Source organism: Aulonocara stuartgranti, assembly GCF_965226115.1.
Source record: "Aulonocara stuartgranti genome assembly, chromosome: 18".
Taxonomy (NCBI): domain Eukaryota; kingdom Metazoa; phylum Chordata; class Actinopteri; order Cichliformes; family Cichlidae; genus Aulonocara; species Aulonocara stuartgranti.
The window spans coordinates 23,158,780-23,173,368 of NC_138954.1; the positions used below are offsets into that span (position 1 = coordinate 23,158,780).

The window sequence follows — 14,589 nt, forward strand, 5'->3', positions numbered from 1 at the left end:
GTGGTGCTCGGCTGCCGTTTGTAAGCAAACATTTTTATTTATTTATAGCACCCGCTATGAAAAGTATTTCCCAAGTGCTGAGCAAGGGGCTGTTAATAGAATTTTTCAAATATATTCTGGATACTCACATGATTTTACTGCACGCAGAAACAAAATTATTTCACTAAAAACAAATTTACCAGGGTCAAAATTATTAGCTGATTTTACAAAACAACAAATGGAAAATCCATAAATATGCAGTTGTTTCATATTAATAGTAAAATCTCTTAACTCCTAATTACTAGTAAATTACAGTAGCCTGTGAATCTGGCACCTCCCCTGTAATGTCACTAGAAGGTCAACCTCCAGAACTGTTCTCTCTGTCTGCTAGACTCTTTGATATTTACTATTGTTTAGTTTCACAGCGTCTCTTTTCCTTCCAGTGAGTTTCCTGTCTGGATTCAGTTTTCCTTTCCCAGTGGATTTTTGTATTCTTTAGATTTGCATCAGACAAAATAAAGTGTCACCTTTTGTTATTCAGTTTGTCTCAAAGTCTTTGTTCTTGTCCTCTTTGTGTAATTCTTGATGGTTGTTTTTACTTCATTTTAAGACCTGCTAAGGTATTTAAATTATAACTTTAAAGATCATTTTTAAAAAGTACAATTAACAATGGACACTGCTAAAAACAAGAACTGAAACCAGAAAACTTAATGTGAAATCTAATTTTTAATAACAAAAATATTATTAAAAAAACAAATGGAAATCCATAAATATGCAGTTGTTTAATCTTAATAGTAAAATCTTTTCACTCCTTTATTGTTAGTAAATTACAGTAGCCTGTGAATCTGGCACCTCCTCTATAATGTCACTAGAGGGCGCTCTGATTGTCTGTAGAGCGGATTGACCAGCGCGATGTTGGAGATTGCAGAAATTGCTGTTGGAAATCTATACCTGATGGTGCTGCTGTGATTAAATATTTTTGTCCTTCAAATAAATGTAGGTAAATATGGAAAATAAAGACTGAGTCTATGACCTCATGTCCTGCAGGTAGGACAGTACTTCTTTTTTGGATGGATGGATGTGGATGGATGGATGTATAACACATGTATAAGTTGGAAGAAAAGAGTGAAATGACAAAAACGGCTGTGTAAAATAGAAATACACAAACATGTCTGGAAGCATCTCCACACCTCACTGTCACACATGTGGTTTTACTGGTAAAGTAGTAAACCCAGCAGGAAATTAGAGTATCAGTGTAAAAGGTCAAATCCGTTCATATGCTCATTTAAGCTGATGTGGTTCAAACACTGAAGTCTGTGTTTGTCTATGTAATCCTGCGATTGGAAAACAACTTGTGTGATTCCATTGCTTTTTATTTTATTGAAGGTAAGGTTAAAAGTCTCAGGACTTACTGTTTAGTTTACTTTGAGACTCGAAAATGCACACAGTGCACTTAGCAAAAAAGAAAAGAAGGTGTAGACAGAGCTTCTCCACATTGTAAAGAAACCATATGAAGAAGGAATATGATAGCGTGCCGAGAGAGGAACTATGGTATTGTATGAGGAAGGCAGGAGTAGCAAAGAAGTATGTGAGGGTGGTGCAGGACATGTATGACAAAAAGACACAGGTGAGGTGTGCGGTAGGGGTGACAGATGGGTTCAAGCTGGGGTTGGTATTAATTCAGGGATCTGTTCTGAACACCTTCTGGTTTGCAATGGTGATGGACAGGCAAACAGATGAGGTCAGGAAAGAGTCTCTGCAGACGTTGATTTTTGCAGACGACACTGATTTGACAGGTGGACAGGTGTGTGCGAATGAGAGGGAGACAGGTATAACAGTGAAGCTGCAAGGAATAGAGGTTGTTAAGAATAAATTTCTGGGGTCAACGATCCAAAACAACAGACGGTACACTGAAGAAAAGAGTAAAGAAGACAGGGTGCAGGTGGAGTCAGAGGTGGTTTGTGACAAAAGGATACCAGCAAAAGTGAAAGGGAAGGTTTACAAGAGGATAGTGAGATAAAGAATCTCCAATATGGAGCTACCAGACTGGATGAAAAGAGGAAGACCACAGAGAAGATTCAGGGTTTATGTGAAAGAGAAGCATATTAGGAATACAGTAAGATTTAGACAGGTGATCTGCTGTGGTGGCCACTAAAGGGAACAGCCAAAGGAAGAAAAAGACATTTCTGTATTTATTCCTAGTTTTTGTGTTTTTTCCAGTTAAGGTTAGTTACATGTCAGTTGTAGAGTGAGCTTAGTAGTTTACCTCAATCTTTAACTCAATCTTTCCTAGTTCTTTTTTTTTTTAATCTCTCCTCTCCCTGTGTAAGCGTGGATTTGCATTTCAGACAGACTATGGCAGTTTTGATGTTTCCTGTGGTTTGCCTACCTGTTTGGCCTGTTATGGATGTGTTAACATCTTCTGCGTTTGAGGCTTCTGCTAAAACAGCTGCCTCTTTATCAGATGAAGATTTAAGTTGATAATAGGTAGATTTTGATAATACAAACCACAGACTCAGTGACTGACTCTGTAATGTAGCTGTGCCATTTAACTATAGGGTTTATCGTACAGTACTCTAGTTAACACCTCTAAGACCCTGCAGATGACATTTCTACAATTATCATAGCACAGACAGATAACATGCCATAATATGCTAGTGGAGATACTGTAGTAGGTAGCTGCCTTATCAGTGAAAACAAACACAGCTCATATCTCTCATAAGGACACCTCACCAAGGTCAGGGAGATAAACTCTTATCTATTTTTAAACAAACAAAAAGTAAAATAAAGTGTGTGTTTTTTTGTTTTTTAAGCATGAAAATAAATAATTGCTACGTCATCTACACAGGACATCGAAATAAAGTCGGGCTGAATTCATAGATATTTTTAGAGCAGAATTCAAACCCACAGGTCTTTGTTGTTGTTTGTATATTGAACATTCTTTATTGATCTGTTCCAACAATGTGTAGCTCGGGGTGTCATCAAAAACTAAAGTGACAGTATTACTAGCTGCTGTGGTATTTGTAGTATGAGTAGTGGGATAGTCGCAGTAGTGTAGTACTTTTACTAACCGCAGTAACAGGAGTCTCAGAGCTGGCACAGGTTGATAGCTAAACCAATTTACCGGCCGCACCTTCTTTTTTCAAAGCGCGCGCTGTTTCGTTTCATTTTCCGACACTTGTAGCTACACGTCTGAGCGCGAGCGCTGCGTCTTGCTCGCTCACTGTACTGACGTCAAACCAGCATGGCGGTCAAGGTGACTTGTGGTTCGCTCTCCTAGCGTTTTTCAAACCTCTACTTTGCCATGTTTGCATGTTTTCTGTTCGTTTTCTTGTGTATGAGCTATCGAAGCTAGCCTTTCTGCTCCCTTCCGGGTTGGCTCTCTCGGGCTCGGTGTATACCGACGCTGTAGCATCCCTGCTAGCTGCCGCACAGCGGAGGCTGGCCTTGACGAGACATCCACGAAGCCCGGAATTAGCGAAGCAATGCTATACAGCTATCGGACTACTATTACTGCAGTGATTAAACAAAATCACTACCGCTAGCCGAACTCCCATCTTTTCACAGCAGTCAACTCTTAGTTTGCTCTCATCTTGTTGCTCGTTTTAAACTATAACAATGAAACTGTTTGTGTCCTTTTCACATCAGTGGAGTGTGCTTGCTAGCTGGCTACCGGATAACGGTAGTTTTGATTTTTGTAGAAGGGCTTGGCTTGTTGGCTGGTGGGCTTTCCTACATGGCTCAACTTAAATGTACGCCACGTCGCAGTTCTTAGCTTTTATGTATTTGCCGCAGTGGGTCGGTTGTCCTTCACGGCAGTGGACGCTTTCAAGGAGACATCACCCCCTAAAGCTTTTTTTTTTCTTGCTCGCTTTGCTTCTTGCTATGTCCAACTCTCCGCTTGCAAAACTTGCTTTTGCTTTGTTGGTGTTTTAAAAGCACTTTCGAAAATGTCATCGTTATTTTGGTGTGTGCTGTTTTAGGTGCAATCTACCAAACGCGGGGACCCAAGTGAGCTTAAAGCAATCTTCCAGCAGGTAAGCGCTAACAAAAATAGTATGTCATCTTATGCATAACTGCATATTAACTCGATATATCTGTTAAACAACTGTGTTGTTGCGTGGGGGGTAGTCTGAACTGTTTTTTTTTTTTTTTTTTTTGGTGAATGAGCTTGTAAAGTTGTGTCATGAGGTTTAAGTTACAGCATAAGCCGGGGTGTATCTGAATGGCACATTCATTAGTTAGCCAAACAGAGCTTTATTTTTCCTCACTGAAGTTAAAGCATAAAGTCAGTTGTAGCTTATTCTTGTTTGGTCACTAACAGCGGATGTGAGTGGTTGATACAGCGTTGCAAAAGTGTAATATGTTTTTTTCCTCAGCTGTCTGCTCGTATTATCAATATGTGTCACGCTGTCATACTCGGTGGTTGCTCTCCTAGCCTGGTTACCTCATTTAAGCGATCAGGCTGAATTTAGTTGCATGTCCGAGGATACTGGTCCATGTTTGACCGTGTGATGCAATGAGAGACTGTGGTAACAGCAGACTTTGCTAACCTTCAGCTTTCTCCACTGTCTTCTGTGTGGAGAGTGTGTGACCTGCTGCGTGGTTGTCCTGCCGGTCAGCAGTTTTTAGCACACTGACAATACAGAAGGTCAAATAACTTGGAAACTCCTGCCAACAAACATTAGTCCACGTGTGCCTGCTCGTGCTTGTGGAAATGTGTCTCTGACATGTCATGGTGTAGCTGCATGATTCGTGACCTTGGTGGTTCAGGTGCAGCATAAATAGTCATTACACTTTGGTAAGACGCCAACAAGTGATGCAGGGTGGTTAACTTGATAGCTTTTATTAATGATCTGCAACTGTAACAAAGTTTGTGTAGTTTCTTGCTGTATAATATTTGCATCTCATGACTTGTGATTTTAATTTGAGGTAAACAGTATACAGTGTGTTACTGTCGTTTTCCACTGCTAGTGTCCCTGTGAGCTCCTGGGAGGAGACACCAATTCCTTTGGTTTTGTATGAAGGGCGTGTATATAATGGCCTGCATTTGTATAGCGCTTTTCTAGTCCATAGGACCCCAAAGCGCTTTACACTACATTCAGTCATTCACCCATTCACACACACATTCACACACTGGCAATGGCAAGCTACATTGTAGCCACAGCTGCCCTGGGGCACACTGACAGAGGCGAGGCTGCCGGACACAGGCGCCACCAGGCCCTCTGACCACCACCAGTAGGCAAACATGGGGTTAGTATCTTGCCCAAGGATATTTGACATGCAGCCAGGATGCAGCCTGGGATCGAACCACCGACCTTCTGATTAGTGGCTGACCTGCTCTGCCACCTGAGCTACAGCCACCCCCATAATTTAAAAAGGAAAAAAAAACACCAAATGAAAACACGTGGAGCTATCCACTGTGACAACCCTTTGTGAAAGTAATCACTGTCATGCTCCACTTTTGTCTCCAAGCACTGTGGGCACACAGGTCTTTGGTTAGGGTTAAAAAGCTGTAATGTCAAGTGTCATACTGGTGGATTGGGTGAACTTATGAATCAAAATGGCAATACCTGTATTTGTTTAGCATGTCTTTTAAGGCATCCAAGATGATGGTATGTTCTTTCTCCTCTCAGTATGCCAGTGTAGAGGGCAAGGATGGAGAGAGGTTCATGACCCCAGGAGACTTTGTCCAGAGGTATCTAGGACTACATACACAGATTCACCACAACCCCAAAACTGTTCAGCTCATCGCTGCTGTGGCTGACACCACAAAGGACGGGTATGTACTGATAAAAACACTGCATACACAAGCTCTCAGTTTATCAGCACTAATTGACAATTTATTGAGACATGTCTGATTGCTATTACAGCTACTTTAGATAAGATAAAATACACAGTGAAAAAAAAAAAAAAACCCTCTGAAAAGTGTATCGCTTTATTCAGAAATGAAAGATGGTGTTTCTGTCAGTCATCGGCTTGCCTTCTAATTCATACAGAAACATAGTGACCGTGGGTTTTTTTTGTTTGTTTGTTTATTTGTTTTTTAATAGGGGTGATAAAACTGAGAAAATGTATTGTTCCTTGAACTAGTATTGCGTGAGCTCGCCTTTGCTTCATTCCACAGTCTTTAATCTCTTAATGATGCCTTTAAACGTTAAACCTTCTTTTTTCCTCTCTCTCTAAAACCCACACACCTTTGCAGGCTGATTTCATTCCAGGAGTTTCTTGCATTTGAATCTGTGTTGTGTGCACCGGACGCTCTCTTCATAGTAGCTTTTCAGCTGTTTGACAAGTCTGGAACTGGAGACATTTCCTTTGGTATGTGTGCATTTATGCCTTATTTCACTTAATATGTGTAAAGACTGAGCTTCATGCAGTTTCAGAATGTTTCAGCATGGAGTTTATTGCGCTGCACTGAATTCATTCCTGTTTGTCAGCAAAGAAATTTTCATGCTTTGCTGCAGTGTAGAAGTAATTTCCCAACATGACATTGTTAATCAGATTATTCCTTAGGCTTAAACATTACACATGGATGAGTTTATGTAATTGTTCCCATGCTGTCTCCCTTCTTTCCAATACCACACACGCAAAACTCTGTTGTAGAAATGAAATGCTTTAACCTCAAAGTTTAAGAAAGACCTGCTAAGATTTTTTTTTTCTTTTTCTAATGTGTATCTGTGCTGCAGAAAATGTGCAGGACATCTTCAGCCAGACCACAGTGCACCACCATATTCCTTTCAACTGGAACTGTGAGTTCATCCGTCTGCACTTTGGACACGACCGCAAGAAACACCTCAACTACCTCGAGTTCACCCAATTCCTGCAGGTATATTGGGGGCCTTTTATGCTTTCGTTTCTTTGTTTCACTTTTCCTTTCTCAACATATTGTGTGACTGACTTTATTTACATTATTTACACACTGTCTTGCGATGTCTTTTTTTAGGAGCTGCAGTTGGAGCATGCACGCCAGGCATTTGCCCAAAAGGACAAAGGCAAGAATGGTGTCATCTCTGCCCTGGACTTCAGTGACATTATGTCCACTATCAGACACCACGTGCTCACCCCTTTTGTGGAGGAGAACCTTGTCTCGGTGAGTGTTGCGGCTCTTCAGACTGGTATTGTAACCTGAGTTTGAAATGGGATTAACGTGATGTAAATCAAAAGCTTAATCTTTGCTGAAGTTTTGATCACTCACAAGTAGAAGTGTAACTAGAAGTGTAACCTGCTGTGAGGTACTGAAATTTACAACCTCACCAGAGGTGAATCCTGTTTAGCTTCTCATCTGGGGTTATTAGCATTAAAGGATAATATGGTTATTTTGAACATGACCCTGATGTTTTTAAATGATCTTTTAAGCGTCACACTCATGCTGAGTGTTCTCTTAGTCATCGGTGCTTTCAGACCTTCCCACTTTGAAGCATAACCTTTTTGGCCTAAAAGTGTCAGAAGTTCCCAATTTTTACAATATGTCAGTTATTTTAAAGTTGATCCTGTGACCTCATGAAGAGATTATTTTTAAAAGAAAAAACTTGCTGATGAAGCCGTACCTGATGTGCATTGCCTTTCTTCTTTCTGCCAGGCTGCCGGAGGAAGTACCTCTCACATGGTCAGCTTCTCTTACTTCAATGCCTTCAATTCTCTCCTGAACAACATGGAGCTTATTCGCAAGATTTACAGCACACTGGCTGGCACGCGGAAGGACACGCTCGTGACCAAAGGTGCACATATCGTTACATTACTGTGACGTTGTGGCTTTCTGTTTCAAATGACATGTTTCATGGTTGACAGTCATAAATGCTGATGTTTAACTGAAATGTTTCTTCCTGACCTCTCTGATCTTCAGAGGAGTTTGTTCATGCAGCCAACAAGTTTGGTCAGATCACTCCTATGGAAATTGACATCCTTTATCAGTTATCAGGCCTGCACTCTCCCTCTGGGTAAAGACACACTCATGCCCAAATTCTTACATTCAGTATGCATTTGACTGATATTTGCATACAATGCTGATAATGGGGAAATGACCATGTTTTTCAGGCGCCTGAACCTTGCTGACATTGACAGGATAGCTCCACTAGAGGAGGGGTGCCTGCCCTATCACCTGGCTGAAAGCCAGAAACAGGTAGGATGCTTGTAACGGGCTGGCTACACATCCTGTTATTAATAACTGACCTAAAACCAGAACAAGATTTTACTGTGTATAAATATTTTCAAACCTCAGTGCAATGTTTAATTTAATACAGTATGAAAAACAATTTAGATGATATTATTTGTGTTATTCATCAGGCCCACGGAGATACTTCAAGGTCTGTGTGGCTCCAAATTGCAGAGTCCGCCTACAGGTTCACCCTGGGCTCCATTGCTGGAGGTGATCTCAACAGTGCTCTCTAACAGACACATACCAAAAACCTGTTATCTCATTTAGTGGATTCTAATCAGTCTGACTTTGGGTGTATTTTTTGTTTTTAATAGCCACGGGGGCAACAGCTGTGTACCCCATTGATTTGGTAAAGACTCGTATGCAGAATCAGAGGTCCACCGGATCCTTTGTTGGCGAGTTGATGTACAAGAACAGCTTTGACTGTGCTAAGAAGGTGCTGCGCTACGAGGGCTTCTTTGGCTTCTATAGAGGTAGGCTCACCTCCTGCCTGTTTTATCCTCCTGTCTCTACACAGAACGTCATACGTTTCACAACTTATGTTATTTTCTTATCTGCAACACCCAATTTATCTTGCTAAAAAATCAGTGTAAATACTTTTATTTATTTTTTTCACATTTCTGTTTGCCCAGTATTGCTAATGAAAGGAGAGTCTTGTAACCCAATCTCTCATAATGCCCCACAGGTCTGGTTCCTCAGCTCATAGGTGTGGCACCAGAGAAGGCTATCAAACTTACAGTGAGTACTCATAAAAGGCTTTTTATGACCAAACGGGTCCGGGGTCTAGGGCTGGGCCATATTATACTGTTCATGGTAATACCGGTATAATGTTAGGCAACGATAGGAAAATGAAATATCGCGATAGAATATGAGTAAAACGAGAAAGCGCAGTGCCTTTGTTTTCATACGCACATGGCTGATTGTTGAGTGAAACAGATGAACCAGATTTGGTTTGTAAAAATGGTGCAACTTCAGTGATGTGGAACTGGTTTGGTGTTTGTCCGGCAGATACACGACAAAGCACATTTTTTTGCAGAACATGCAAGCGGCCGTCGTTATTGTCGTATTTGTCGGACTAAGATGCTCTTAAATGTGGGAGTAATCTGGGTCCTAAACTCCGTATCGTTCAGGTCAAACGAACACTGCAGAACACTGAGAGTTAAAAACTGTCTAAATTCTTTCATCTTTAATAAAACGATCAGAATTGCTGCTTTACCAGGTGTAACTATGAAGTTTAACTTCCAGGCATCCATGAAAACAAAATTTATTACATTTAACGGAGTTAGAAGTTAGCAGGAAGCTAGCGGATGTTAGCTCGCTCGTTTCGCTAGTTACCTAAGCATGATATAGCATGTTCTGACTGAGAGATTTCTGAAAAAAATCAAACGTACAGCTCTGCTATCACTTCCAACATAAATGAAGACAGGAAACTAAACAGCAGTGACGTTTGTAGGGTTACTGAAGTTGGGCTAGCTGGTATACAATGATGTGCTATGTGATCGCTAGCGACACAGCTATGTTAGCATAACATAAACAGTGAAGCTGAAGGACGAACACTAACACTTTTCCACTTATAAAAGTTAACGTTAAGGTTCCTCATGGTTAGAGACAAATGTAATCGCATGGCAGGATGCTGTAAACGGACCAAACTTCAGTCAGGAGAACAACTGAGATAATCCATCCACAAGGTACAAGGTTAGTCATTAATATACTGCAGCAACATGGGAATAGATCAGCTGCCAGAGAATTCAACATTAATGAATCAATGGTACAGAAGTGGAGGAAGCAAGAAGAATGAGTTTAATAAAGTTTGATTTATCTGACTGCTTTGTTTCGCTTAATGTGCCTTATAATCCCGTGCACCTTATGGTCCAAAAAATACGTACTGCACACTGCAGTTTAATGTTGCAAAGCACCTCTTTTTAACTTCAGTGGATATTATACATGGTTATGTTCAGGATGTGTCAGCCCATTTCTACTGGAAATGCCTTTTGGTTAAACTTTCAGCAAGGAATTTGCATTTGCACTGTTGCATTTTTATAAAGCTTTAATGTACATAAAAACCAGCTTCTTGTTTAAGTGAAAATAAATGGAAGGTTGTCTTTTTGCGCTAGTAATGTTGTGGAGTTGTATTTTGTCTCGCATCAATTATATCGTCAGTTATATCGTTATCGCAAATATATATCGTGATAAATATTTTTGGCGATATCGCCCTGCTCTACCGGGGTCTCCCTCAGGGTAACTACCAAGTAGGGTGCTCCACCCTGCGAGAATGAAACGCCTTCAAGAGCTATTTGTATTTGCATTTCCAAACGCTTTGTGATTGGTGTCTACTTTGGTTGCTGTGGGGTTTTGTTTTGTTTTTTTGTTTTTTTTAATCCAATTTTGGTTTCATCATGTTCTCTCCACATTGCTTCACTGTAGTTTGGAAACCTCTAGGTAGTTAAGAGGAAATCTTACTGAATGTTTTTTCCATTTCCTGTGTCACACACAGGGTTAAAAAGCCTGGACTTCACTTTTGGTACATTTTTGTGTTTAATGTTTAGAGCAGTCTTTCTATTTTTAGCTGTTTGTGCAGCCAATGTCAAAGTCCTTCTGCGCTAATATTTACATGTCCTTTTTTTTCCTTTTTGTATTTTTTGAAAACATCCATTATTTTTGAGGCACTGTGTCAAGATCAATCACAGTTACATCACTCAGTATTTCCTAATATGCTGGAGACTACATGAACTAAAGCAAGAGCTTAAAGGGTTCACAGCAGGGTTGTAGAAACTCAGATTATTGTTAGCAGTTTTAGTACAGAGAAACCAGATAATGGGGGACTTCCTCTGTAAGTGTTGAGATAAGGTTCTTGTAGTATAACAATACATTGGCTTAAGTAAACATCACTAAATACAAAAACGCTGCAAAAGCACACAAAACACAATGGAAATGGAAAAGTGTTTTCCGTAACTTTTCCGTCACGTTACCGTCTCCCCAAAAACATTTCTGTTGTGTCTTTTTCTGTTTGTTGGTGTTTTCTTAAGTCGCTGTGGGTTTGACCTCTCAGGGCCACCATATAAAGATGCCTGTACAGCATTTCAACAGTAGGGGCAGTAGGGCATTATGTTGAGGCAGCTCCACAAAAGTAAGATTAAGCTGATTGAGTTTGTCTTTTTTTTTTTTTTGGGTTTTTTGTCCCACAGGTGAATGACTTTGTAAGAGATAAGTTTACCGAAAAAGATGACACAATTCCTCTCTTCGCTGAGATTATGGCGGGTGGCTGTGTAAGTACTGAGTGCCAGACTTTCTCTCTTTTCCTCTTTTTAATGAATGAATGTGTGAATGAATCAAAGAGTACTCAGTAAGAAAATGTGGATAGTCACTTAAGAGTGTGTGCAGTAACATGCATGGAGTCCTCTCATTTGCTGCGTTAAGTTGCCTGCCGAGTCCGATTTGCGTTACTAACAGTGGATGCACTGCTAATTTGCTCCCAGAGTGAACCGAATGTCCAATGCAACATGTTCTTTTTCTGTTTTTGTTTTTGATAGCGTTGTTCATCTTTACACACATTGGCCCAGCACTCCTTACCGTCCGAGGAAATGGCAAAGTAATTGATCGATCAGGATGTAATTGTTACTTTTGATACTTTTTCATGAGAAAAAAAAACTTGGTTCCCATCCCTGAGCTGCATACATGTGAGATGCAGAAGCAGATTTAAAATTGCAAGCGTGGAAAAGTCATCCGTTGCCTTCTTTCCTTGTGTATTTAGGCTGGAGCCTCTCAGGTGATCTTTACCAACCCTCTGGAGATTGTGAAGATCCGCCTGCAGGTTGCAGGTGAGATCACCACTGGACCTCGAGTCAGTGCACTGAGTGTGGTCCGTGACCTGGGCTTCTTCGGTCTCTATAAGGTAACATTCTTTGAAACGTATGAAACCCTCTCCAGGTTGTAAGAGCAGTCTGTAATCATGAGAGTAGCAGTACAAACGGTGTTCTTTCCTCCTTGGTGGAGAAATAAATTCTTTCACTTAAAGCTTCTCGTATCTATGGACACTTGCCATCTTTACATCTGGTTTTCACTGTTGCATTTTTCTGTCTTTAATGTGTCTTTTTAGGGTGCTAAAGCTTGTTTTTTAAGGGACATCCCCTTCTCAGCCATCTATTTCCCTGTGTACGCCCACACAAAGACTCTACTAGCTGATGAACAAGGCAGGCTGGGACCTTTGCAGCTTCTCAGTGCTGGAGCAATCGCAGGTGATTATAATTCACAACATGAAGTCAGTCAGTGCTCCGTATTAGCATGCCATCTGATCTGTGCTACAATTTATAAAGAAAACCATGAGAGAAATATGTGCATACTGTTTTTCACTTCCACTTAAAGCACAAAGACCATATTTTCCATTAGCTTCATGACTCCCTGTAACTGTTTTCCAGGTATTCCTGCTGCCTCCCTTGTGACACCTGCTGATGTCATTAAGACACGTCTACAAGTTGCGGCAAGGGCAGGGCAGACCACCTACTCTGGAGTCATCGATTGCTTCAAGAAGATTTTGAGAGAGGAAGGTTTCAGAGCTTTGTGGAAGGGAGCTGGAGGTGTGTGGCTGTGTATCACTGGACAAGTAGATGCGCTGTGTCTCTGATTGTTTTGGGGTTTTTTCAGTTAAACTAACCTAAACTGTTTGGGTTTTTTTTTGTTTTGTTTTTCTTTTCTCCAGCTCGTATGTGCCGATCTTCTCCTCAGTTTGGTGTGACTCTGGTGACTTATGAACTCTTGCAACGGTGGTTCTACGTTGACTTTGGCGGACAGTAAGTTCTTTTTTTCTTTTAAATATGTGTGTCCAGCTAAGTCTTCTTCTGTTTTGTATCCATATAAGTATTTAAAAATATGTTTGGAAAGTTGTCAGCGCTCCTGTGATGAGAGAGAACAGTGTGCTGTAGCACAGTAACATTGCTATATTACAAAGCATTGTAACACATGTCCGTATAAAAGAGACTTACAGTGGTGCCACAAAGTATTTGGATACATTAGGTATAAATTATCAGAGGAGATGGCATTTATTTGAAATGAGGATATCACAAGCACAGTTGTGAAAGGGGGGTTCCAATATTTGAAAACATTTTGAGTCATGTTTCATGTCAATCTTGTAATTTGCTGCTCTTTAAAGGCCTTAAATCAACCACTTTCCTTTGTGGTCTAAGTTTTCTTTACTGCACTCTTTTACCCTATTTTATCTCTTTAGTGATGTGTTTGCCATGTTTTGCTCCCTTATGCAGTTACATTTTTTTTACAAATTCCCTCAGAAAAAACAAAGTGACACTTAGTCAACCGCTTTGGGGTTGATTAAGGGAGGCCGTCTCATTTAAAAACAGACCTTTTGAAGTCCATTAAAGTAGTTATTATTATGGATGGTTCAACCATAAAAAATACATTTTGATGCCTACAAAGTTACTAAACAACTTTGGTTGTGAAATGACTCGTCATGTCCTCTCCTCTCTGCAGTCGTCCAGCTGGATCCAAACCCAAACCCAAGTCTCGAATCTCAGAGCTTCCTCCCATCAATGTGGACCACATTGGAGGTTACCACCTGGCTGCAGCTACCTTTGCTGGGGTGGAGAATAAATTTGGACTCCACCTTCCCAAATTCAAGTCGTCCGGTGTGGCTTCCATACATCACCCAGCTCAAGCACCGTAGAGGTCTCGATATCCATATCATTTCATCATCCCTCTCCACCATTACCAGGAGCCAGACACTCAGATAGACACACAAATGAAGCACACACTCCACAAAAAGAGGTCACTGACTTAGGAACAAACACCACTGGCCCATTACTCTCTTCGGGGTAAAAGGTGTGCTTCAGTGGCCACTAGCCAGCCATAGAGGTGGAGAGCTGCCTGCAGCTGTACAACAGAGCAGACAGCGATGGGGACCAGAATCTCTGACTGTGTTCAATCTTCAGTGGCTGTATGCTCCTGGCAGCTTCATCTTTTCTCTTCTTCTCAAAACGGAGCCTTGGGCACTCCTCTGTCTCTCATGATATGATTTTCATTTTGTTTTCTGTCTGATACTCAGTATGAGCAGGACTTCTCTTCTTGGACAGAGGGTATAGGAAATATTAGATTGATCTGCACGGTATGTGGGGCTTCACTGTCAACCTGTCCTCATTCAGGAGGTTTGATACTGTACATATTGTATAACTGTACTGACCAGATGTTACGAGAGAGCTCCATAACATTCAGTCAACAGAACAGTTCAGTAACTGTAATGTTATGGCACTGTGGGGCTTTGGGCCCTCGCCTCTGAGAATCACTCTTACTGATGTACAGAACTTTTCAAGTGTTTTCTTGATTTAAAAAGAAGAATCATGAGCAGAGAATTAGTTCTTAATAAATTAAGTGTATCTCATTTGAGTCATTGTATTTTAATGAAATAAATAATCCATATGGTTTTAATTTTACCAGTATGTCTCAAA

The 14,589-nt window shown here is 40.7% G+C and overlaps 1 protein-coding gene across 1 annotated transcript; it reads left to right on the plus strand.

Moving 5' to 3' along the window:
• Positions 1-3,076: 3,076 nt before the first annotated feature.
• LOC309694353 (electrogenic aspartate/glutamate antiporter SLC25A12, mitochondrial-like) lies at positions 3,077-14,574 on the plus strand. The gene is made up of 18 exons (XM_082514377.1): positions 3,077-3,235; positions 3,963-4,016; positions 5,616-5,761; positions 6,185-6,300; positions 6,669-6,808; positions 6,926-7,072; positions 7,562-7,700; positions 7,826-7,919; positions 8,017-8,101; positions 8,266-8,347; positions 8,452-8,610; positions 8,823-8,875; positions 11,323-11,403; positions 11,889-12,029; positions 12,234-12,372; positions 12,553-12,711; positions 12,834-12,924; positions 13,619-14,574. Exons 1-18 carry the CDS (start codon positions 3,224-3,226, stop codon positions 13,809-13,811), a joined length of 2,031 nt encoding a protein of 676 aa, XP_082370503.1. The 5' UTR covers positions 3,077-3,223; the 3' UTR covers positions 13,812-14,574.
• Positions 14,575-14,589: the final 15 nt, after the last annotated feature.

Excerpts from the sequence above, each read along its gene's own strand:
- LOC309694353 (XM_082514377.1), top strand. Across the intron at positions 4,017-5,615 it reads TTAAAGCAATCTTCCAGCAG|TATGCCAGTGTAGAGGGCAA; the intron begins GTAAGCGCTAAC and ends TTCTCCTCTCAG. Across the intron at positions 11,404-11,888 it reads AGATTATGGCGGGTGGCTGT|GCTGGAGCCTCTCAGGTGAT; the intron begins GTAAGTACTGAG and ends TTGTGTATTTAG.